At 44.7% G+C, this 26,288-nt stretch overlaps 1 protein-coding gene across 3 annotated transcripts in view; it reads left to right on the top strand.

The window, feature by feature from the left end:
• SYNPR (synaptoporin) overlaps positions 1–26,288 on the top strand; it is a 102,612-nt gene that overhangs the window by 57,981 nt on the left and 18,343 nt on the right. For 2 of the 3 annotated variants that reach the window (XM_053953954.1, XM_053953955.1), the window contains exon 3: positions 16,893–17,017. In XM_053953954.1, the coding sequence (XP_053809929.1) occupies positions 16,893–17,017 (125 nt within the window). Of the gene's footprint in view, positions 1–2,987; positions 3,151–16,892; positions 17,018–26,288 lie in introns of those variants that run through there. The other variant, XM_053953956.1, reaches the window with a different exon arrangement.

Below are 26,288 nucleotides of genomic sequence, written 5' to 3'. Positions count from 1 at the left end.
GTGCTGCTTAGGGATGTAGTTAGTGGTGGACTTGGCAGTGCTGCATTAAGTTGGACTCGGTGATCTCAGGGGTCTTTTCCAACTTTTGTAATTCTGAGCTGTCCTCATGCAGATGCCTCCCCTGAGTCCTCTGTATCCGGGGACAAATCTCTCCCCAGGCTGCTGCCTGCCCTCTTGTTGATGTCACTGCATCCCTTTCAGCAACACTGGCCGTGAACCTTGCACAGAGTTGATGCAAATCTGTTAGATGTATATTGCTTTCCAGTAGTACCTAAAGTAGTTTGGGGCTTAAATCCCGGGATGGTTTTTAGTTTGCTTTGGAACTCCCAACTCAAAAATCAGAAATAAAAAGCTCTGATACTGCACAGAGACATAGCACAGCAGTGCTGGTGTTGGCAGCAGCTCTTGTGCTTGGTGCTGAGAGCCCCATCCAGTGTTTCAGATGAATTTTTGAAAAGGAATCTAATAAAGCTGGAGAAAGGATCAGGCTGCAGTGCTGCAGGGTCTGCTGCAGCCTGACAAGTGTTTTGCCTTGTCAGCAAACACCTGCACATTCACTTTCAGCAGTGTTAGAACTGATCCACAGCATTCATGGTGTGTTACCAGTTAGGGAAAAAAAAGCAGCCCTTGGTTTCTGTGTCCTGTGGAGTCTGTGTTACAGTGTTGTTTGGAGGAGGTGTGTGACAGGACAGTGACTCCTCTGCTGCAACCCATTGTGCTAAAGATGCATCCCTACATCCCACACAGGTGCCCAGGTGCACACATATTTTAGAAGGTTGAGATACGGCAGCTCTCAGCTCAGCAAAACTCTCTTAATGTATGTTTTTCAAAGTTTTCAGAAGATTTTAGTGAATTTAAGTAAGCAGTTGTTAGCTGTGGGAAGGGAAAATAAGTTTTCTCACTGGAAAAGGAAATGAGAGGTGTTTGCATTTCACTTACTCTCACACCTTGCAGCAAGAGGCTGCTCACCATGAGATACAGCGCATTTGAGTGCCAGCTGGAGAACTGAATGCAGTGATGGCCAGGAGCAGTGAGCTGCATCAGCTGGGGAGCGGAGGCAAGCTGAGTATCCTCCTGCCATCCCCAACCAATGTGCACCCACAGGCTGGAGAAGAGCTCCCAGGGCTGAGAGAAAGCCAGCAACACTCTTTGTGCTGATGCAGTGGGTGGTAAATTTTGTGTGGTCCTTGGTCACCTTTGACCACGTGGAGTGTGAACGTGACTGCAGCGTGCAGCTCCTGCCTGCATTTGTAAGGCATCAAAGGGCTGCTCACAGTGCAGGGAGAGGCAGATGCTGCCCAGCTCTGCAGACCAGAGTCACTGTGGTGTTTAATCTTCATGGCTGGGACTCAGGCAGTGTGCAGGTAGCTGGTGAATGGTTTTGTGTATGTTAAAATGCACCACGCAACAGAGCAGTGCTTCAGCCTGAAGAACTCTGTGAGCATCACAGCATCTCCTCATTACAGCATCCACTAGCATCAGGCTGTGTCTGCTGGAAAGGCAGGGCCACATCGACAGCAGTGACATCTGTCAGCCTGGCTGTGCAGCTCCTGCTTGTGGGAAAGGGACCTGGAGTACTGTGCTCATAAAAGGTTGTCAGAACCTCCTCTGTGCCTGGATTGTGCTAGAAGTGCCAGCCTCCCACTGATGAACTCTATTATCAGATGAATTCAGCCTCCTTCCTTTTTTGTCTTCAGGATTTTCCCTGTGAATTCCAGCATTTACTGTAAACCCCAAGCCGCTGGGGAAAAGCAATTGTGCTCCAATTTTGCAGTGCAGAGAACTGCTGTCACCCCACAGGTGTATCTGTATACCAGCATGTAACTTCTGTCTCCTAATAAAAGGGAAATCTGCCTTATGTCACATGTATTTGTAAATGTTTGATGCTGTGGGTAGAAAAGAGAGTAAAACAGTGATCAGCTCAGCACTGATCAATAAACAGCACAGTATGGCTTGGTCTTGGTTACACCAGGTGGTGTTGGGGCACGGGTAAGTGCAGAGCCAGCACCTTTCCAAGAGGGATCCATGGATCCCTTCCTGCTCTTAACGTGCTGATGTCCTGAACACAGAGCAGGGAGATGTGGGACTGGCCTGAAGCCCCTCTTGTGAGGAAGTTTGCTGTGACAAGGTGTGGGATTTGTGTCTGAGTGTAGCTGCTGGGGGGGAGCAAATGTGGCACCTTCCTAAAGAAGCGATGTTTGGCTGTAACTGATGCATCCGGCTCACAAACAGGTGCCTGAGCTCATGCCCTGATACATCCTCTTCCTCCCAACACACATGTGGCACAGCAAAGGTTTTGTTTGGGTGGATTAATAGTAGAAAAAATTTCCCTCTTGGTGCAAGGCAACCCATAGGTTTCCCACTGGTTTTCTCTGATACACAAAAAGGGACAAAAGCACAAATTCCAGGAGGACTTTGGAGATCTGGTCCTGTGCAAGCAGAGGGTGAGCTCAGCACACATGAAGATATGGGAGACCTGAGAAGTCTTCTCCCCTTTCTGCATGGGCTCCTTGCTGCAGCTGCAGGGCAGCTGTCTGAGGTGCAGTGAGAGGCATCTCAAAATGTAACAGAGTGCAAACAGCCCCCAAACCCCACAATGAAGAAGCACTTCTCCAATGGCAGTTTGGAGGACCTTCAAGCTTTTTTCAACTTTAGCCCAAAATTGTGGGCTGTTTCTTTTCTGTGGAGCACACACGAGGGCCAAAGCGATGCTGCACTAGCAGTGGGTGGGAAGGGGCTGCATCTCCCAGCCCACCATGGTGGTACCTGCACCACCACAAAGCAATCAGCCCCTCGCCAAGGGGAAACGGTTTCTCCACTCAGGCTGTGTGTAGTCAGTGTCTAATAATATGAGCATTTTGCCATCCCTCTGCAAACAAGTCTGAGGCTGCTGCCTGATTGGTATATCATCTCACTTTCTCTCAGCATTGATTTTCTTGCTCTCCTTATTTGCTTCATAAAAAGCGAGGCAAGGAGCTGATGCTCGCTTGCTCCCTCTCCCTCCCTCCCTCCCTCTCCCTCTCTCTCTCTCTCCTGTGAGAAGCTTTTGGGAGCCTTTATTTTTAGTATGAGACAAACCTTGCTTTATTTCAGGAGACGCAAGTTGGATTATAAATCCTTTTGTAAATGTGTATGGTGATATTTGCTCCGGTAAGTTATATGCATCTCTGTTTATTTGTGTAACTGTACTGGCTGGGGGAGAAGTGGGGTATTTCAGGAATTGTGAAGCCCACAAAATTGTGTTTAGGCTTGGCTTCTTTGTAGTGTCATGCTGAGCCAAACTGTTCTGTGATTTTTAGATACGTTGAAATATTTTCAGTTTGTATTTGGCTTTGCAGAGAGGGATGCCTGCTTTGAAAACTTGTTTTGCACTTCATTTTACTGCAGAAACATGAACAATGATGATTAAAGGGAAAAGGAATTCTCATTTATTGTGTTCCTTCAGGCATTTTAAATCAAAGGTGCCTCCAAAATAATGCTGCAATATTTGATAGAAAAAAAATCAATAAGAGCTATTTAATATTGATCAAGCTGAAGTATGAAATCTGACTGCCTATTACCTTAGATCAATCTAAAGTATGACAGCTTGGCAACAACATGCTCCTCATCAAAATATGTTAATGAAATAAAGGAAATCTTTAATTAAGAAAATAGCTTGCTTTTCAGAATGTAACATCATTAGTACAGGTCAATAGACTGTTGCTCTGACTTTCTGCTCCCTGCCTTGGCTTTTACAGCTCAGCAGCCTCATTCCTCAGCCCTCTTAGTTAACTTGGAGACCTCCTTGTTATCTGTGAATAACAGCGAGGTGCAGTTATTTCTCTCTTCCCATCACAGCTCCTGGTGAGCTTTCCAGGCAGCACAAGTCAGGGACTGTAATAGTAGGCAGAGGAAAAGAAGATGTATAGCTTTAATAGTTTCAGACTGCCTAATACTTGAGTTTGCAGCATTATACTGATTAATTTAGTGACACTTTCATTCTCTCATACTTGAACCGTATCCATGGGAATCAATAGCTTTGGTGCTCCAGAAGTATTTAAGAACTCCAGCTGTAGCACAAGTTGGAGCTGCTATGAGAACATGTTTGAGTATGTATCTGCTCAGAAAATCAACAGATTAAACCTAGAATAGTCTGCTACTCTCATGATACCAGGGTATGCTAATAGATATATGAAGTGTACTTTAATAATATGTTAGAAGGCTGTAATTGAGTTTATTAAACCCACAGGAGAAGGTAAGGATGTTGTGCAAGCCCAAGCTAAACTCTTCTAAAATCAGAGAGAAATTTCAGATTGGCAATAACTGCTTAGTCATTTTAAGCTGCTTTTGGACAGCTTTAATTATCCATCCCCCCCTCCCCTTTTTTTTTTTTTTTTTAAATGTAATAGTTCATGTGCCTTCTCACCTGCTTGAAGAGCAGCTGATGGGAACATTTGGTGGTGTTCCCCCCAGCAGTGGCTCATGGGCTCTGCTGGGTCTGTGCCCTGGCTGAGCTGATGCTGGTACACAGCATCCCATAGGCAGCCAGGGCATTCCACAGGCGAGCCTGTGTGCTTTGTTCCTGAAAATGTAGTTAATAGGCACTCAGTTCAGAGGCTTTCTGGTGTTTTTGTGATTGCTATTTTACAAGGACCATATATATTTAGAGCAGATGCATAGCTTGAATGCATGTGCTTGGCACAGAAAACATGGTACATAAAATGTGCCGTGTGCCACCATGTTAGAGAACAAGGTACATAAAAATAATTGTCTTTTTCACAGTCCTTTAGCTCCTCAGGTGTGGAGGGTATGGGTGTCTGAGCAATGCACATCTCACACACTTTCTAAGCATAATGCTGCTTGCCTAAGGACAGCATTGGGCATTTCTAACTTTGCTCAGCCCTGGTATCTGGCTCAGTGCAGTCCTTGAGGTGAGCAGGGCGATGGTCAGAGAACATGTTTGAGTGACCCATGAGGGGAGGGGGCTGAAAAGCACAGTTCCTGCTCCTACCCTGAGAAACTAAAGGCCTGGGTTTTCTGTGCCATATAACTCATCACAGCAGGGGTGCCAGACTGTCCTGAAGCCAGGTTGTGGTTTATTAAGGGAGGCAGTTGATCTCATCCTAATAGCTTTGAAGCAGGAAAAGTGGCTTGAAATGGCTGGTTTGACTACAGGCAGGGGCAAGTCTCATCCCTGTCCCTGAGGGCAGGTTGCCAGCAACCAGGGGATTTAAGGCATAAAGTGAAAATGTGGTTAGGTATTTTGCTGCAAGACTTTCTCTTGGCAGAGGAGCTTTTGGCTGAGCAGAAATGATCCCATCAGCCCCACATCTCTACAGGGTATGGCTGACACAAACTCAGGGGGACAGGAGAGTTTGCCCTGCTCATCACATCATACATACAGAAATCTTCAGTGTCCATGGGGTTTTGTCTCAGTATTTTGCCCATCCTTGTGCTGCAATGTGTGGTGATGCTTCATCTCCAGCTACTTGGTGGTAGCAGGTCTGGGGGCAGCTGCTCCCCAGCCCAGTACCACCAACCACCCCTCAGCTCTCAGACCTTGGAGCAGCCTCCATCACCTCCCCAGGAGTGTGATACCCACTCTGCAAGATGACTTCAGGCTGATGTGCAAACTAGGCTTGGTGCAACTGCAGGGACAGGTTCACAGCATGGTGCTTTGCAAGCCTTGGGGCTGAAAATTTGAGATTTGTGCCAGTGGGATGCAGACATCACTGTCCCCTGCTTAGGAGGTGTGTCAGGGTCTGAAACATTATTTTAGGATTATTTGGATCCCAGGAGCTTAATTTCCTTTGAGACCTGTCTCCCTGGCTGCTCCTCTAGCAGCTCAAACAATTCCTAGAGAAATTCCATAGACCCTTTAAAAAATGGATTTCTTAAATACCTGTCTCCTTCTGAATGTCTGATACTCTTTTCTTAGTCAAGTCCTTGGATGTAATGAGTACTTTCCTCACCTCTGTTGATCCTGCTCAGATCAATAGAAACTTTGCAGGGGGAAAGGTATTTGTATTGATATTGGGTGGCAGCTGCCTGTCAGTGCTGGTGATTGCAGGTGGTACTTTATTCTTCATGTTACTCTCGATTAAGAGATCCTGTAGAATTATATGACCATTTTTTCCAGGGAATTTTTCTGTGAACATAGGATGGCAGATGACAACCTAACCTGGAGTTTGGTTTTTCCTGATTTTGCTTTTGGGCTCTCTTTCCCTCAGCAACCTGAGCACAAGTAGTTTCAAATATTGTGAATTTGACTTGTTTGTGCAACGTGAGCTGGAGACTCAGCCCAGCTGGTCTGAGCAGAGCTGGGGTCTCTGGGTCCCTCCTGAGCGTGAGGTACCACTGTGGGATGCAGGCATTTGGGAGCTGTACCATGGATTGGGAACAGGGAAGGGCCACGTTTCTGTTCAGTGCCTCCCTGCTCCTTCATCCAGAGCCAGAGCAGGCAGCCTGCTGTGAGATGACGAGATGGAGCTGCTGCCTGCCAGCGCTGCAGCCGTGTGTCCACACAGGAGGCAGGATTGCTGGGGAGCCCCGGGGACACGGAGCTCCTCACTGTGTCTGTGGTGGCACAGTGCCAGCCCTGAAGAAGCTGGAAGGGCCCATGGGTGTGTCTGGGCTGCAGGCAAGGTTGGGACTGGGGACACACTCCCCTGCAGAACCGTGGAGCTTGCTCAACCTTTTTTTCCTTCAGTGTCCAGTGCAGATGGAGGGTCTGGCTCTGCCTGTCCTTAGTTTGCAGATGTGACCAAAAGGTTGCAAAGAGCCCTTACACCTGCAGTGAAACTCTTTGGTAACTGATCTCTGGGGCCAGAGATGTGTCAGTAATGTGAAACTCTTCAGCAGTCCTTCCCTGTCATGTGCCATCTCTTATTTTGGAGGAAAAAAAAAAAAAAAAAGGCAAGGAAAGAAAAGAAAATGAGAAAGATGTACTAAGCTCATCTGTAGAGACAGAGACAGGTGATCAGCATGGGGTATCTGCAGTGCTGTGCCTTCCCTCTCCTCTCTTTTCCAAAGGGCTGTGTGTGTGTCAGGGCTGTCTGTCCATCTGTCTGTGCACAGGCTGGCTGGGTGGGAGAGCCCTGTGCCACCTGAAGGGCTGTGCAGTGCCTCATCTGTCACCAAAACTCCCCGGCGCCATGGCAAAGCAAATATGCTGCAGCAGGCTGTAAAGCTGTAAACATATGGGTACTAACAACAGATTAAGTGAGTGATTTAATCTAAGGGGCTTGGTAGATTACCATAAAATGTATCTTAATTAGAAAAGCAATCAAAGTTGCACAGAGTCAATGAGGATGAAACGTCTCTGTTGGCAACAGTGAGCATTCTGTCCCCCATTCCAGGGGATGTGGATGGCGATGGATGCAGCTCATGCCCACTTTGGGGGGTTTCCTGGGGTTTGCCCTCTTCAGCCCAGAGTGCAGGCTGCCTTCATGCTGAATTATCTGTTCCTTGACTGATGAGACCATCCTGTGAGCTGCTCAGAATGAGTCTGATGGTGGACTCAGGTTACTTTAAAAGCATTAACAAACCAGAAACTGCTGAGGGCGAAGGAAGAGATCATTTGCACATTTTCCTTAAAACTCTGTACCAGTATCCAAAGATACATCTAAGTGTTTGCAGTGTATTGTACAGCTAGTCCCAGATAAAGGATTGGGGCTTCTAAGTGCTACCATAACACAAATAATTAATAAGTCTATCTCCCTCACTGTGTCCTTATCTTTTCAGTGGGCATGGCCATAATTAGCTTTCACCTGATTCTAAGTTTATAGCATGTTCAATTGCCTTTTCCATTCTGCTTGTGTTTTCTCTGCTTCCTTATTTTAGTGGTCCTGGCTTTATTCCACAGGCCAGAGTCTATAGATTAAAAAGAGCTGGATATTCATCTCCAGCAGTGCAGATGTAAAGATTGCAACAGCCAAAAACATATTGATGCATTATTGGTTTTGTACAAATGTCTGTTTCTTTTCCGGGGTCTGGGAGGATTTGAAGTACATTGGGAAGTGGCACAGAAAATTTGCAGCAGCTGCTGGCAGCTGAGAGAAAGGGAAGGATGGCTGGTTGTCTCAGAATTGAATATTTTAAACCATGAAGGAAATGGAGAACATTCAGGCAAGATTTTTGAAAAGTTTTTTCTCTATGTGTTTGGAAGTAGGTATGGGTACAGATTTTGGGGAACATGAATTAAGGGGTGTGAATAAAAAGGAGACAGGCAAGAGGTGTGAAGCAGCATAGGAACAGGAGGATGCAGGAGAATAGGACAATTTAACCTGTCCAGGTTAAATGTTTCAGAGCTAGTGAGATAAGGACAATGTTGTTAGCATTTCCTAAATACGTTGTGTTTAGGTATTGCTTTTTATGATTTAAGTGTGGGAAGAAGAGCAATACCATCTCTGGGGACAGAGTATGAGAGGAGTGGCAGAAAAGAAGAGGAGAGGGAGGTTTTCATTTTAAAAATGTTTCTTGTTCAAAATGTTCCCTGCGAATTCCCAGAGCTCAGCAAAGCAAACGTTCCTTTATAGCCCATCATCTTAATTATTAAAAAATAAATTATTTTTACCATGTGGGCTGATATTTAGCCAGAAGCAAATTCTTATTCCAGCCTTTTGCACAGAGGTGGGTGCTGAGGTCAAAGCCAGCTCCAGTGGATTTTTCCATCCAAAACTGGCTTGAGATAAGGCAACAGGCCTCATGTTTGGAGACAGAGCCGGGGCAGGCGTGTAGGACAGCAGGTGACAGGCAGCAGATGACACCAGATAGTTACACAGGAGCCTAGGGAGCTGAGAGGAAGTTACTAATGGCCTCTGATGAGCATGGACGTGATAATAATGAGGTTAATGCCCTTTCATTCACCCAGAAACATCTTCAGGAATGTATAATCCCTGCTAGTCAATGGGCAATCATTAGGTCATAAATAATACAGTGTGATTGAAGGACAAGAGCCTTTCCTGTAATAATAATTTTCCGTCAGTGCTGACCCGGGCAGGGTTTGGTTGCAGCCCCCTCACTGCAGGGACCCAGCTGTCAGAGCATTTTCTGGTCAGAGGAGTGCTCCAGCCTCTCAGTTCCGCTGTGTGCATCTGTCACCAGAGCAGGAAAATTCTCCTCAGGAGCCCAGGTCCACAGAGTAGTGCTGGGAAAGGAGCTGAAGCTAATGGCAAGTACAAAGGCACAAATTAGGCGAGGAAGCAGTTCCAAGAGCCATCAGGGAATGTTGCCAAGGGACAGTGGTGCCTGGTGGTGGTGCTGTGAGAGCTGGGAATGGGGCTGGGCTCCCTGGCTGGGAGAGGTGCCTTGTCCCAGCCCCAGGGCAGATGTTGTGCACAACGCTGCCTTTGCAAGCTGGGTTTGTGTCCCTGCCATCCAGTGCTGCAGTGTGGTGTAGCCTTGGCTGTGGTTGAGTCCCTGTGCCTGTATTGGCCAGCCAGGCTTTAAAGACATTAAGTTCAGGGGCACTTTCCCTTCACAGAGGGCTTCCCATGTGTGCATGTCACTCAGCCGTAATGTAAATCCCTGTGGTTACTAGAGGGAGTAAATCCTACCCAGTAATAACTTGGATCGTGCTCTGTATGCATTTATATTACATTATGGGCCATTTTAAGCCCAGATGCTTTTGAACCCACCAAGCAAAAGAGGAAATGAGCAGCCATCCAACCTTTTTTATTTTATAATGTTTACTTGTTATACAATAAATCCCATATAACCAGGCCGTAAAGTCTGCACAAAACCTGTTGTTTTCTGGAGGGAGCAGAAACAGAGTTATACTTATGCATTAACCTGAGTGTTTGCTGGGTTGTTGCACATTACCTGTTAGTAAAATGAGAATTGACTTGACCTATTAGAAAGCTCTCTTGTACCTCACTGTGGCTTTCCATGGTTTTGCCTGTGGTGGTCACATGTGGTTGGTGCCAAAGCAGCTCATGAGACAAGAGGAAGGGGACACAGAGTGGGAGTGGCTTCTCTCTGGGCACTTGTGATGCTCTGGGCACTGTCACAATGTGGATCCTCGTAGAGACTGCCACGGTTGTTTGTTTTTTATTTTTGCTGGAAGTCTAGGTCTAGAAAAGCTCTCAGGCCCAAAAAGGAGCACGTCTCTGCTGCAGTGACATATGTCACAGCATGAGTCATTCGGGGATTATATGTACAAATCCAAACATGTCTGTCCAGCTTGTGCTCCCACGTCCTTAAATGAAAAGGGCACAAAGGAGAAGCTGCGGAGGCTGCAGAGGAAGAGCCATAACTTCAAGGCTGTTCTACAGTCAGAGGGGAAAAGGGCTGCAGGTATGTCTGTGATGCATCCCAAATGAAGCCATGTACACCCAGTAATTACCCCAGGTACTCCTAAACCTGTTTGCAGCACCTGTTGGTGTCTTTTGTTCCATGGAAGACACGTCACCAACGTGTCAATGTCCATGGGCTGAAAGCAATTTATACAATAAATTTTAAAAACCCTCAGGACCTAGTAAATGCTTACCTCAAACCTTTGACTAATGACTAGAGGTGCTTGTGTAGGTTACTTGTGTAAGTACCTCTGTACTTCAAGGCTTTCCACTGAGTCCAAGAAGAGATGCTCTATATGTGACTATTTTCTGCCTGTTAACTCTTCCATGCATGCTGCCAGCCTTAGCATTAGCTTTCAGCTTTGTGGCTGACCCATTAAATACTGGATGAAACAGCTTGCATTACATTTTCAACTTAATAAATAGGAAAGGCATTACACAGATTCTGTCTGGCCATCTGGAGGAGCAGTGTTCTTTACCCCAATGAATGGCTATCTAATCCTCTCATATACAGTTGGGCTTTATTCTATTAAAATATAATGAGAAAAGACTATCATACCATTATTTGGTGAAGCTAAATGGGATTTTTAGAATACTCAATGGAAGATGAATGAAAAAGATAAAGGTTTTCTTCAAAGCAAAAGATAGAAAATTGTCTCCTTGAGATTAAAGTATTGTATAACCAAGTTATTATAAAATTATCTTTGCTTACTAAAAATACCCCAATTTCATTTCTATAAATCTTTCCATTAAGAATCAAATCAAGTTGTTGGGTTTTTTTTTAATTAAAAAAATGCTAAGCATTAAATGAAGTGTTGTGCTTCAAGCAGAGGATGCTGTGGGGTTCCTGCCTGCTCTGGCATCAGATCTTTCCATCCAGCTGGTGGCATCAAGGGTTGCTTTTTGTGGGTGCTCTAAAATGCCAGACAGAGGTTTACTGCTGTAGATGGCCTCATGAAGACCCCACAGCCCTGTGGGGAAGTCGTGGAGCACATTGGTCTCCTCCAGGTGGATGACAGTGGCATATGTGGTTCTTCATGCCCGAACTTCAAGCTGCTCCCTCGTCTCTGGGGTTTTCACTCCACACAGACCAAGGCTGGGCTGGCACAGGAGCCTTCTTAGCAATGCTGCTGTTTATTTATGAGGTGGGGACACTAAATCCCAGCAATCAGTGAACTGTGGCTTTAGGGTTTGTTTCTCAGCAGGAGCAGAATATATTTCAGCTTTCTCCCTGTGTAGTTGTTGAAGGAAAATGACTCCAGCTAGTTGTCACCCCCCCACCCCCACCCCAGAACTGCGTTGGCTGCAGTGCTATCCACCTCCAATTCATCAACCAGTCAAGTTGATATAATTAGGAATCCCAAAGTCAATAATCTGATAATCTCCAGTGCACAAAGGCTTGTATGTAGGAGAAGTGATTCCAGGAAGTCTGCAGCTCAGATCTGTGCAGGAAAAATGCCAGATTTTAAAAAAGAAACAGGCAGAGACCCAGAGGAGAGAATGCTTCCTAATCCTTCACTAGTGACATATTTTGGGCCATCAGTTCTCCAGTAAATGTTTCCCATACAGTCATTTAGTGCCTTCAAACCTTCCCTTTACAGACTTAATAATAAAGTTCAATTACTGGTTCTGCCCTATAAATAAATAATCTCAGTTTAACGGGACACTCTGCTGGGTGAGCGATGCCAGCTCTGGGGGGACGTCTCCAGAGCCCTCAGAGCAATGTGCTCCCTCCTCGCTCCACACACGCTCTTGGCCACAGTGGGAAATGTAAGGCAATGGAACATTTGGCAAAGGTTTTGCAGTCTCTCTGTTATGGTGGTATGGAGAAAGGGAGGTCTCAGATCCAGAAATGATGCCAGAAAAATAGGTCTGCTTTTAAAACAGTCTGAACATGTAAAATGACTAATAATAGTGCAGGAATTTTGAATATTTCAGGTTGCTCTTTCGAAGTGTCAGGTGTTCCCCTTGGCTTTCCAGTGCTAGGGCAGGAGTAGGGGACTGGGGGGACCTCTTTGGGAAAGCATCCAGCAGGTTCATTCCCATTTTCCTTCCTTGGTGCCAAGAGAAAGCATTGGAGACCAGACCACATGGTGAGCTGTGTCCCTCACAGCCTGTTTTTGGCCACCACAGCTCCAGGCAAGACTAACACTTTCTTTTTAAGCTCTTGGCCTCCTGGAGGACCCACCAAGGAGTCCTCAGGCAGAGTGGGTCCTCTCCTTTGCAGCAGGATAGTTTTGGGGTGCATCCCCAGCACGGCTTCATCCTGTCAGCCAGCAAGGTGCCACAGGCTGCTGCACAGGGCAGACATGCTCCTGCAAAAAGCAAGTGGTTTGTATGGCAGTTTCATCAATTTTAAATGACAGTGTTGTCTTCCTACTGGAGATGTTTCAGCTGTAACATGCACCACATAAGCCTTTTCACTCACCTTGTCAGGAACTGTTCTGCCTTCTCCTGGTGGGCAGAGTGAGCCTGTTGCTCAGCAGGCATTGAGGGGAATTGTCACAAAGCCAAACGGGGAGAAGGGATAGGAAATCATCCTGTTTTTCCCTTTCACAGTGGGATGAGTGATGTCCAGGGTCACATGCTGAGGCACTACCAACTGTTTAATTCACAGCTGGGATTTGGGCTCCCTCAGGGCATCACACACCCCAAGTCCCTGGCTGCTGGGTTGGGAAATGAAGGAACCAGCCTTGAGCCTGGATAAACGACAGCACCTGAATGCTGAATTACAGGATTCACTTGCCTTTGCATTGAAACCTGGCACTGGAAGAAGGGAGGTGGTCCCATAAATCATATGATGAACCTTTCCCTGCCCTGTGCTGGTATGAGAAGCAGTGTTGTGCTCTGCTGGGTATTACATTGCTATTTTTTCTCGAAGTGCTAAGGAACCAATTGATCTTTAAAACATGCTTGTCTGATTTGATAGGGAAGGCTGGTTTATTGTTGCACAGTACCATAATAAATATAATCTCTGTTGGTTAATTTATATTGTGGGATTATCCTTCTTTACAAAAATATACCTATAGTCCAGGGCAAAGCTGGAGGTCAAAGAGGGAATATCATCATAACAGGAACTGGGAATGGTGTTAATCACTTTACAGAAACTCATTGCCTTGTCAGCGTTGTGTCTGAGACCATGAGGAAGAAGGATGATCTTCCAGCCAGGCTAGACTGGACATGTGACATGTGCATTGCTCCAGTCTGTGTTGAGAAGCACAAATAATGTTCCTTCCTCTCCCTCCCCTCGGTCTGTGGCCTCATTGGGTGGGTTGGTAACTGCTTCCACAGCACACACAGAATTCGTGGGATGCTTGGTGTGTTGTCCCACATGGAATGTGGACCACTGATCCAGGCTGGGGACAGGCATTTTCCATTTCCCTGCAAGGGTGTGGGCACAGGTGACAGCACCAGCCTCCCCACTGTCTGACAACAGCAAGGCAATAGCTGCAGCTGCAGGAGGGATGGGAGCACAGGACAAAGCAGGGTTTGCCCTGCTCCCACTCCTGTGGGCAGGAACAGCCTGGCACAGCCAGGGCAGCAAGGATTTGTTGCCTCAGTGGCAGCATGTTTCTCCCATTCCTGCTGCAGGGAAGCACAGGACTGGCTGTCAGGCCTGAGCCTTGGCGAGCAGCAGCCATGGGATAACCAGAGGTAACTGTGTGGGGAGATTTATCTCATGTCAAGGGGAGAAGCAGGATGTGTGCACTTGCAGATAGGCCTGGTGCTGAGTGTGGATTTATAGGCAAAGAGTAAATAGGAACATGGGGAAACACTTTCCCTTTCTCCATAAACTTTTCAATTTCAGAGAAGCCTGATTCAATAAAATTATCTCACAGATGGAGGTTTTATTGAGTCTGGCCCATAAAGCTCCCATTATGGGGTTTACAACTGCCTTTTACACAAATCCTGCTCTAATAAAATACAGTGGTGTTTACAGTATTCCTGAAATGGCCGCAGAATTACTGTGTGCACAAAAAACCAGCTAGTAATTCTTGGTTTATTGCTCTGGGCACTCCTCTGACAACATAAAGCAGCACAACTTGGGGTGGGGGTGAAGGGGAAATGCAGAAGTAGGAGGAGAAATATGCTGCTGCTTGGCCACAATACCCCAGGGAAATACTGTTGATTCGTAGCCCTCACTCTGCATTCCCTTGATGGAAACTGTAAATAGGCTTCCTAAAGGTGCTTTGTGTCCTCAGCATGCAGCTGTAGGGACCGGCTGGGCATTACTGGCAGCTGGGTGATCCCAGCCATCATCTGATCCAGCCACAGCAGGGAGCCAGGCTTGTGCTGGCTGAGGCACTGCTGAAGTTTGGTAGAAAATTCTGCAGCATGGTCCTTTTTCTCTTCCCACCTGACTTGTGGGTGCTGCCTGGTGCTTGGAGCAGAGTGTGTGCTGGGTAAGGTTGGGAGTTGGTGGTTGTGCCTGGAGGGGTTTGCTGAAAAGCTTCTGGTTGTGGGGCTAAAGCAAAGGCTGCATGCTCTCAATAGGGGAGAGGAAAAACTGGGAATTCTGGAGGAGATACTTCCTGGGAAGGAATAGCCTGAGCTCTGTTTTTTGGGCATGGCTCTGTGCCCCTGGTGAAAAAACATTACATCCATTATGGTGATTTCTAATGCATGATTAAAGGAGATGCATTTCAGTTGCACCTCTTTCCTCTGCTTGTCCCCTTGCTGAGAGGTGGTGGCTCTTCCTTTATGGCAGGTCTCACACTGCAGGCTTTCAAGTTCCCTCTTTATTTATCAATGTTAATCTTTGTGCCTATGTACCTGCAAAACATTTGCATTTGCAACTCTGTTAATTAGGCCAGAAAGCAGGTCAGCGTTCTCTCCTGTTCTCCTTAATATATTGTCTTCTCCTTAATATATTTGTTTTCACAAATTGGCCTGAGGTGATTAATGCTGATTTTCAGTGCTGTGCTACGTGTAAGGGCAGAAACTTCTTATGTGTACAGAGGAAGTGTCTCTTTTAGGATGAAGGAACACTATTTAAGTTGTAGTGAAAACATTTCTTTTGTGGCACATATTTAACAAGTCGATTCATAGTGAAGTGGAGCTTTCTTCTTTGCAGTGAGGTCAGCAAGAAGAATTGATTAAATCCAAGTTTTTATTAACTTTTCTTGTCATTAGGTACCTAAATACCTTTGCAAATCTATCCTCCATGTATGATATGCCCTGATCACATTGGAAGTGAGTGGCAGGGTGGAAACTTGCATCATTCTCCTGTTATTCCCTGTGCTCCATCATGCTCAGCACATCACTCTGCACCCAGGGAGGTTCTCCCTGCCCCAGTGCTCAGGTGTCACCCCTATAATCTGTCACTCACTTGGGAAAAGGTGCACATGCAAAGCTGAATTCCAAGGAGGCTGGTGAATCTTGGGGCTTTGTTTATGCTGCAAATTGGGAGAACTAAGATTAATGGCACATTTTACAAAGCCTTGTGCAGCAAGAAGAGGTCTAGTTTTTCTATTTATTATATTTTCAGTCTGTTATTTTGCCATTACATCTGCTTGCTGCACAGTTTTTCAGTGTCCAAAAACATGGTTTCTTTCCCAGATTTGAACACTCTTTGTTTCCTCTGGGTTGCTGATTTTAGCTTATTTAATTGTGGCTGGGATTGGGCATTTGCTTGTCATTTCCCTGATCTGCCTTTCTGTAGATCTCACAGTAGCTCTGTTAAAACTAATGGAGTACTTTAGGGTTATAGTGCAATCAACAAAATCTAACCTGTCCTTTAAATTACAACTGCATAAATAAACTGTCCCCACTTCTACTTAGGATCTTCCAAGGAAACCTACGTCAGTGATGTTTGAAGATACTTATGCCTGCTTCCAATTCCTTTCTTTGAACCCTTGATATAAAAGCTGATGTGTCTCTGCCCTGCATACTCCCTCCTCCATTATTTTTCTCCTGGAAGATTACAATGTGTTATAGGTTTGCATCAGAACCACCCAAGCTCTTTGTTCCTTTCCAGTTTGACTGACTTCAGCCAAAGTCTGGAATTCCTTTCTGCTTTGCAGTCAGTTTACTTCACTTCCGTGTCCACTTTAGGTTATGGTAGTAATTTAGGAAAGTAATTAAAGCAAACACTGTGGGTTTTTTCTAAGTCATACATGAACTGGGAGAGGGGCAGCTCAGGTCTGTTTTGCCACATAATGCAATGGCAGCTGTGTGAACTGTCTGGGTCTGCTATTGCTACTTCTGGTTGCACCTTTTAAATACTTCTGCCAGCATTTTGTTTGGGTTAAGAATTACTCATTATGTTCACTCAATATCCGTCTTCTCTTCTTGTCCAATCTCACCTGTCAGTGGGGTGATTTAAATAACTGCTTGGGTTGTGAATCCCAAATAGGATTCAAGACAGGAGGGAAGATCTGAGATGGCTGGCATGGACAAATGGTGATGTGTCTGTCTGTGTGGCAACAGAGCTTCATGTGTCATGGTTCTTTGCTTTTGGGAAGGGTGCAGGAATAATGTATGGCAATGCTTTAAATGCAAGGAGTGATGGATAACCTGACTCGAGGGGGCCGGTGCTGCAGCTAGAGCTACTGCATGGATCTGCTTGTGGTGGTCGCTGAAACGAAATAAAATAAAAATGTTGTTTGTTTTTGACAGCTTTTTGCAATCTTTGCATTTGCAACATGCGGCGGGTACTCTGGAGAGCTGCGCCTCAGTGTGGACTGTGCAAACAAGTCCGAGAGTGACCTCAGCATTGACATAGCCTTTGCCTACCCCTTCAGGTAACCCCGGCCTGCGCGCGCGGTTCGGCTCTCGGGGCTGCGGCTGGCCCAGCTGCACCCAGGGTTCCTCCACTCATGGCACGTTTCAGTTAAGCACCAGTCTGGGGCTCCAGAATTGTCCTCTGGTGTGCAGGAGGAATGAGCTTGGTGAGACCTGGTGTGGATGGGGCCATGGAACTGCTGGGAATGGGAGCTCAGCGCAGGAGAAGACAGATTCCAGAGCCCTGTGGAGGCCAGGAGAGCTGGGGGAGTGGAAAATGGGAGGCAAGGAGAAATGAAACAAGACATCATCCCGAGATGAAAAACTGTAGTGTAGCCATTACTTAAGCTGGAAATGAGAGAGGTTTGCTATCCATTGCAGTAGCAAGGATCTGAAATAGCTGCTCCGAGGGAGGGGGAAGCAAAAAGCCAAAATGAGCTGGAACCATAATTTTGAAATGCTTTTTGAAAATTTTATTAATTGCCTGTTTGCATCTCTTGGTGTCTGAATGCTTTAAACCTAGTGATTTAGGAAAACAGTTTTTATAGGGTTTTTTATGTTTTTAAGTACAGAAAACTGTAGTGTGGTTATACATATATATATATATATATATAATAATGTATACTTATATAATGTTCATGCAATTTAAGATCCTGCTTCAAAAGAGCATCTACATCTTTTTTTTAGATACGTCAAGTCCACTGCAGAAACCGTTCACTTTTGTAGAAATGATTTCTTCAAGGAATTGAGATGATTAAGAAAAGAATGCATAATTCTATCTCAAGTCTAGTACACTGTGACTCTAAAATAATTTTTCTTCCTTGGGAAATCACATGCTGTTTTTGCTTATGATTGCTATGCACAGACCAGACTTGAAAGCATCTATTTCTTTAACATGTTCTAAGATACAGCAAATTCTAAACAGTGGGAACTGAATTTGATTCCTTGAAATGTTGTTCTTGCTTGACATACATTTATTACTCTAAAAAGTCACATTTCCTGGTATTACAAGTGTTTATTTTTTGGCTTGAATATGTCCACATTTTCTTTCATTTCTGCTTAGTATGCGTAGGAGAGATCCTGAAAATTGAGTTATGTGAGTTTGTAATTTGATTCACTTCCAAATAGGTCATTTCTCCAGCATTCATTACAAATACACCCTGTAGTGAAGTGCTTTTAGTTTTCATGATTATAAAGTAGTATTTTATTTTAAAAGTTAATAAAACAGTTCTCAAGTGTCTCCTGGTGTTTCACCAGGCACATCGACCATTGTTTCTAGAAGGAAGTGGCTGGATCTCCAACTTCCCACAGTTTTACTTATTAGAAAGCTGCAAGTAATTGATGGGTAATGTAACATTTCAGCATGTTGCAGAGATGATGCAAAACAGGGTTTATTTGCAGGAGGGATCCAGCTGAGGCTGTAGCTGGCCCTTGATCTCAGCATGCACAGATGGGATGTGTGGCATGTGCAGTGGGGTGGTTGGCTACGTGGTACTAATACACCTGAAATGTGCAGATGAGGAGGGAGATGACACTTAGCTGCTGTTTTAGGAGAAGCATGAATATACTCAGATTTTGTGCAATTTGGGATTTTGTTTGCAAACCTGAGGCATATGCAAAAAGTGTCCAGAGATGTGCTGATTACATGAGGCAGCAGATGTGTGCCTGGAAAATCTGCTGCTTTGGAACCTGGTGTCATCTCAGTGTTTTATCTAAATATTCCTGTGACTTTCTCATGTGTTTGCTATTTTTGCTTTTCTCCAGTGCTCCTTCCACAGAATGGAGATGGGGTGCTCTAAAAAAAAAAGTGAGATGAGTTGGGAAAGGTAACATCTCAGAGCAGTGAATAAACTTGGAAAAAGCAGCTCAGAAAAGTTGAGTCTCTCTAATCAAGACTGTGCTCTCAGGCTGAGGCTCATCTCCCTGCATGGGCTTGTAGGCATTGTTAGGTAGGATGAATTTCCCACTACTTGTCTTGCATTCAGGTCCATCTTTCCATGGCATTTTCCTTTCAAATGCCTTCACAGTCCTGATTATTGGCTGTCAGCTGGGGGAGGTGTAGGTGGAAGGAGAGAAGCTGCTGAGCATCTGACACCCTGCTGCTGTTGGGGCTGTCAGCAGTGACACTGAAGCAGTCAAAATACCTGAGTGCTGCTTTTTTATGAGATGCACCTTCCAGCATGTCTTGAAACAAAGAAAGTCGTGCTACCAGCTGCTTTCATTTCTGTTGCTGGGAATTTGAGGCTTTATTTTCTTCTCCCAAAAGATGAACTGCTAGACCTTGGCCAGTAGATTACAAGTGTCAAGATCTTTAAGCTGGTAAACAAAGTGGTAAGGCTGAACAGGACAGCTTGGCAAAGCAGGAAGGCTTGGGTGTTTTGGAAATGAGATTGAAGGAACCTGAAAACGTTCCTATTAAAACAAGATCAGAATGGGGAGGGAGTTTTCCAGACTGAAAGGATGGGCATTGCACTTGTGACCACATGCTTCTGAGGCCAATCACCTGAGCTAAAGAAAAGGAGGATGCAGGAGGGCAAAACCAGTGCTGGTGGGGTGTGGACATGATTTGTGTGGCCCCAGGCCAGTCTTGAATGCACAGAAGCAGCGCTGCACTCCACAGCAGGTAGCTCCAGATGGTTCCAAAACAAAGGAGCATCTTCACACCTGCTTATTGAGATTTTTCTCAGCCCCAACCTACAAATTGCAAAAGTCTCAGCAAGAAATAAAACTGAGTCCAAGAGAAATAATTAGTACAATTAGACAGGAAGTTTTGAAACATACCTTTAAACTAATATTAATTCTTTCTTGATTTTTTTTAAAGTTATGGTTACATGGAAGTTATGTTTGGCTCCTGTGTTGTCTTGCTGCTGTTGCACCTCTAGTAGCAGGAAATTGTGGAGCACCAAAAGGAAAATCCAAAGAAACCTTTTTCACAAGGTGGCTGCTTCTCATTTCTGCTGGAATCACTTTCTTAGTTAGTTCTTGACCTGGATTAATTTGTCCTTAGAGAAGGGGGAAGTGAGGAAAAGCATAAAAGTGTACTAATCACTGGCCAGTACCAGAGTAATCTGGTGCAGTGGTGCTTTTGCACTGCTGGGAGACAGGATCCCTGGGAGAAAAGCCCATGTGGTGGTGGCTGTGCAGGGTGGTTGTGTCAGGAGCATGAGGAGGCTGAGCCATTGCCACCTGAGCTGCTGCTCTGAGCTCTTGCTGCTGGGGTGCAGTAACCACTGAGGAGTCCCCCTAATATTGATGTAATTGACCCCAAATCTGGCTCCATCTCTCCTAGAGCAGCAAATGAGATGGATGCTTTTCTAGCCACAATTACACTGATTCAGTTAATCTTCCTGCAGCCCACGTCCATGACCATGTAGTCACCCTGCAGTGTGGAAATTACCCTGAAGTCTAAACCCTAATATCCTCCAACAGTGTCTCCTGGAGCTCTGCCACACTCTTCTACAGATCTTGCCAGACTCTTCCATGCCTAATCTGATATTTATAAAGATGTTTTAAATAGTCACCTGAGTTTTTTTTTTTTTTTCTCATTTTGGCCTAATTCTAGTTGTATCACAAAACAGAATTGTATCAATTGTATCACAATTTCTTCCTTCCTCATGTTTTAAAGCACAAATCAGCTGTTCTGGATACCTGTATATGTATTTTGGAAGTTTTGCAAAAGTTCAAATATGGAATCAATTTCTCTGGCCCTACAGTAGCTGTTTTTCTCTAGCATTAGGATCTGTGCTTGATACAGAATCTGTTGCAAATTTGGCACACATTAGGATGTTCATTAGCTTGACCCTCACCCAGGCAATGATTCTTTGAGGGGTGGAAAAAAATTCATCATCTTGGGATTATTTGTTACTCTCACAGTCCATCACCCTTTCAGACTGGATTTGTCACTTATCCAAGTGCCCTGAAGCAATATGTTTTGTCTGTAATAAGAGTCCTAGTGAAGGTCCTATTTGTTTATTATTTTCTGTGATCCCAGAAACATTTTTATCATGTACTTGGTTTTTCCTTGGGCTTACTTTGATAATAAGTGATTGAATAGTACACCTACTGGGTACATATTTTTACTGGTATTCACTATTTTAAGATGCTTTTTCACCAGTCCTCCTAAAAGCAAGTATTTTTGTTTGCTTAACTTACCGAGTCTGTACTGAAGATTTTTTGCTAGTTAATTATTCGTATCACAAACTTGACATTTTTACTTGCAACTGGCAGAGTTGCACTGAAACATTTGGGCTTCTTCAACTACTGATTTAAATGAACCTTTGCATCTCAGAAGTGCTCCTGTGAAGGTGTGCTGGGAGAGGTACTCTGTGCTGAGGCCATCACCTGCTCTTTGTGGTCATGCCCTGTCCTGGCCAAGGGAGGAGGAATGCTGTGCCAGAGCCTGGCTGTGGGTGATGCTGGTGGGGTCTGTGGCTTGTGGGAGTCCCATGAGCAGAGCTGTTGTGCTGGGTGGGCCTGCAGGGCAATGGGAAGGGAGAACCATCTCAATACAAGCCCCTAAGTTAAGTCTTGAGGCAGGCCCTGGACTAAAACCTCTTTGCCTGTAGCTTTTGGAGATGCTTTAACCCAAGCCTACAGAGTATATCCCCAAGTTAAATGCTGCATGGGAATTAATTTGGAGCATCTCTTGTCTTTTTTTTGGGGCATTCATCCTGAAAACTACTTGAAAAATATTGACCTGGAGGATGACATTGTTAAATTTTAAACACTCTCACCTAAGTCAGTGGTTAGGTGAAGTGTGTGCAGAGGTGTTAGGAGCATTGAGCCACACTTACCAGAAGGACAGAGTAGGATTTCCTGGTGGTGCTAACGTGAGACCCTGATGAAAATAGGTCTTTGCACATCTTTGTATCACAGCAGTGAGCAAAACAAATGTTTTCCATTTTATTCTAAATCACCTATCTTTTCAGTGTGCCAGTAAAGCTGTGTCTTCAAGGGGTTTTTCCTTCTGAAGGAAAAGGAAATTGTATTTTATGGGAGCTTTTCATTCACTTTAAGTATCTCATTTGAATAAAGACATTCCCATTGAGCACCCTTGAAAGTGTTCCCCTCATCTGCATGCAGTGAGCAGTCTAGTCTTCCATTTGAAATATGACAGCCAGATCTAAATTGCCTACTTAGAAGCTATAAATGATAATTAAGGAGAAAACATCTAACTTTTTGAGCTTTGCATCTATCTTTCTTTGGAAAAGGCCCCTGCTAATGTTAGCACATTTCTGTGCCGGTGTGTACTGTCCTTCTATTTTTTTCATCCATTTGTAAATCTTGCTTCAGAATTCAGTGAAAAACATTCTGGCTGAAAGATTATGAATGTCTGTAATGGCTGGGAGACTGAGAGCTGCTGATAAATAGAAGTTCTTTCAGCTAAGTAGTTGCCTGCAGTGCTGACTTTCAGGCAGCTATGGCGGGCTCTGCTCCCAGACTTCTTGGGAGGTTGGGGATAGGAAAGAATAAAGCACAGAGTCAGCCAAACTCCTTCAGGTTTGTGTTTTATTTTGGATGTCTTCACCTTACAGAAGATGCCCCTTCTGCAAAACCAAACTGTGGTCTCATAAACCTCCTGTGCATAGACAGGAGCAAAAGCAAGCCAGGAGGAGCTGTGCACTGGCTTCAGGTGTAACCTGTGCCAAAATGTAGATGCCCCAGTTCCCAGGCGGGTTTGGCAGAGCTCCTGGGAAAGTGAGAGGTGCTGGTTAAACTTTGCATGACCCATTCCAGCTTAATGAAGGGCTAAATCTCCATCCTGGGACTTCTTAGAACAAAACTTGGTGCTTCTGAGAAGCAGATTTTGCACAAGCAGGAGTTGCAGGGACGACTGGATGGAGTTCAGCAGACCACGAGCTGTGCCACAGTGGTCCCTTCTGGATCTGCAATAGGCTGGTCTGTGAAAGCTGCATTAGTTTAGTCCCTTTTCTTGCCAAACTGTGACTGCCTCATCTAGCACTACAGATCTGGGGTTAACAGCTGAACTGATGAGGAAAAATGTTCAGTAATACATCAGCTAAGCTGGAGATTTTCACCAATATCCCTGTTATATAAACTGGCTGTGTAGGATGGGCACTGAGGGCTCAGTCATGGCTTTAATTATTTTCCACAACTGTTTCAAACTCTGATATCAGCAGTGCTTTTTAGACCTAATTTTGACCTCTTAATGAATAATTTGCCTAACCAGAACTTCTACTGTGAGTGGAAAGAGGAAATTGTGTGAATGAGGAAGATGATATTGCATTCTGCTGGATAAAATTCAGCAAATCATTCAGGTTACAAATATCTATGATTGTGACACCTTCACAAAGTATCTTCCTATTTAATATGGCTTAATGATGCAAACTGGAGCATTAAGATATATTTGTAACTAGGAAATAGACCATTTTTTCTCAGTTGTGATTTTTACATTCTGGTAATTTATAGGGATATCCAGAAAATTGCAGATCAGTTTTTCAAAATCATTTATCTTTCTTTTTTCCCCTGATGGAAAGCCAGTTAAAAGATTTTTTGCCATTCTGACGTGAATGCAAGAACTTTGTGAGCTCTTTAAAGTATGTCCCCAGCACTTCCCTGGCAGTGAAGGCATCAGAGACCTTGGTCAAGTCTCTGTCCTGAAGCAAGTTTGGAAGCAACCTGAACATGGAGCTTGCAAAGCCAAACTGAGCACTGATCAATGGTTTAGTTAGAGCTGTTTGCTCTTAGATTGTCTCCTGGGCTGGGGAAAAGGTGATCCAGGTCTGCAAAATGAGTACTTTTCTTTTCAGCTTTGAATGAACATAGTTTGTAATAGGAAAGAATATTTCACATTTTTATAACTGGCTCTAGTGATTAGAGTGCATCCCATAGTTCAGAGCCCTGATGTGATTTTTGCTTGCTTGTGCATGGCTACAGACTACTGAAGTAATTGAAAACTGCAAATCAGTGTTCTCCAATTTCTACAAGTCTTCAAGGACCACACTGACTGTGAAATACTGTCTTTAGACAAAGAGAACAGTGCAATGGGAGAAAATGGGCTTTTTTACTTGGACAGCTGTGGTCTGCAGTAACAGCTGTCCATGAGTACAATGCACAGTGTAATTCCTATTGTCAGAGTTTGATGGAATGACTGCTGGCTTGATTAAAATAGATAAAAATATGGATGACTTTGTGACTTTTCTAGTTTTGAGGGCCTCCTCCTGACCCCATTTATAGTCTTCAAAAGCCACTTTGTAGAAATCTTCAAGATTGGCAAAGAATGGTCATTACTGCCAGTTTGCACTTTTGGAACTGTGAATAAAGGCAAGAGCCCTTTCCTCACAAGTGAGGGACCAGAGATGCTTCGAGTCAGCTGTTGTTCCTGCATGAGAGCTATAGAAAACCACCAGAAATCTGATAAAACCACATCTTCAGCTTCTCTTTGAGGCTGACCCTGTGCATGTGGTCCTCATCATGACTGTGTTGTCGAAGCAAGAGACCACCCACCACCCCCACAATTTCATGGCTGGACTGGGTGGCTTGGCTTCTGAGTCAAACTATTTTGTAAACAGCCAAGAAGCTGTAGCCCAAGGGTGGCAAACCTCTGCTTGTTCCTGCTGCTGGTGTGTTGGGCTGCCAGCAGGGACTCGCTCCTGGAGGAGGTCAGAGGAGGAAGATTTGTAAAACCATGAAGTCTCCAGTTAATTGCAAAGACAATTGTTAACCAAGGACAAGCTGATGGGTCCAGGCAGTATTTTTGTGATGGGGCTGCAGCTCTGCAGACAAGATGACTTCTCCAGATGATGAGGTCATCTCAGTTGCTGCTGTCATCAGTGTTCTGCTTCTCCTCTGTAGCTTTTAATCCCTTAAAACTTGAAACAAACACATCCTTGCATGCTGAACTGGGGCCATAGAGGAGGCTTGTCTTGGTTCACAGCTCTTCAGACTGTCAGTTCTTGCCTTGTCCATGTACAAACTTTGCAAGAATACAGAGCTCATGGGCATACAGCTGGAGGGGGAAGGAAAGTGGTAGGAAATTTCTGGAGATGGTGTCTGCTGCAGATACAGGAAAACATGTTCTTAAAACTTTGTAAATTGTAGAGTTTTTCTTTAGGCACTCAAAAATTGGATTTTTCCTGAATTTGGATGGTCCAGACCGACTGATTTTTCTTCATAGAGGCTATATTTTATGCTTAACACTGTTCTAGTGCCAGAAAAATCCTCCATTAATTCTTTAGGCCAAATTTGTTCTTTAAGTGGAAGTTGATTTTGGATTTGTTGCAGCTTTTTCACCATTTGAATTTTTAATATATATTCATGAATAGTCTCTGCAGTATTGTGCAGTGATGGTGTTTTATCTGTGCCTGCCACAAAGGCTTTTCCTAAAAGTCAGACTTTAGGCAACTTCCCTTGCAAATTTATTTTTTTTCACATTTTCATGCTGTCAGTACAGAAGCAACCAAAGCAGCCACCTTTTAGCTTTGCTTTGTTTGGCATTTGATCCCATACCCTGCATGGCACATGGTGACCCAGCTGGGGGACAATCAAACATGTGTCCTTCCCCTTTTCCCTGCTCCAAAATGTGCATTTGCTGTGCAGGGACCCTGAAGATTTCCCCAGGACTGTAGGGGGTGGGATGCATGGGATGTCTTTGGTCTCCTCTCACACCTGGATTCTATGTTAATTTATTTGCCAGGAGATAAATGCAACATTTTTCATTCAGTAGACTCTGGAGAGAATGTGCATCCAAGCCCATGCAGCACAGCCCCACTCAGTGCCTGTCCTCTCTGGATTCACACCTCCTGGGCTATTCAAGGTGTGAAGGTGCTGGCAGTTTGTCTGCAGGTCCATCAGCAGCCCCACAAGTGTGCTTGGCTCCTGCCCAGTGCACTGCTCAACTTGTGCTGCAGCCCACCAGCTCCCTGAGGAAAGGATTTGTCATATCCTTCCAGATGTACATACTGTGACTGGGAGTTTCATTGGAGTCATCCCATAAAACTCTACAGAGAACTTAATTTGATTGCTTTAGGTACATTATGGCAATATAATTGAGAAAAATTACAGTTAAATACAAAGTAATATTGAAATACAACACAAAGGAGTAAATGTTTCTGCATCTTCTGTAACTGCTCTTGTATTTCTATCTGTTGGTCTGGGGGGTGAAATTGCTGCTTGCAGGGTCTAGATGAAATTGTGTGTGAACACTGCTTGTCACAGGGTGAAGCATTTGTGCTTTCAGGTGGTTCTGGCTGAACACCAGGTGATGCCCAAGAATTTGGAATACTTTTATATGGAGCTCATAGCCCATTTGATGGTGGAAGGTGAACTGGA

The sequence above is a fragment of the Vidua chalybeata genome, chromosome 12 (assembly GCF_026979565.1).
Source record: "Vidua chalybeata isolate OUT-0048 chromosome 12, bVidCha1 merged haplotype, whole genome shotgun sequence".
Lineage (NCBI taxonomy): Eukaryota > Metazoa > Chordata > Aves > Passeriformes > Viduidae > Vidua > Vidua chalybeata.
The sequence above is the reverse complement of the archived record's forward strand: the minus strand, read 5'-3'. Positions and strand labels throughout refer to the sequence as shown.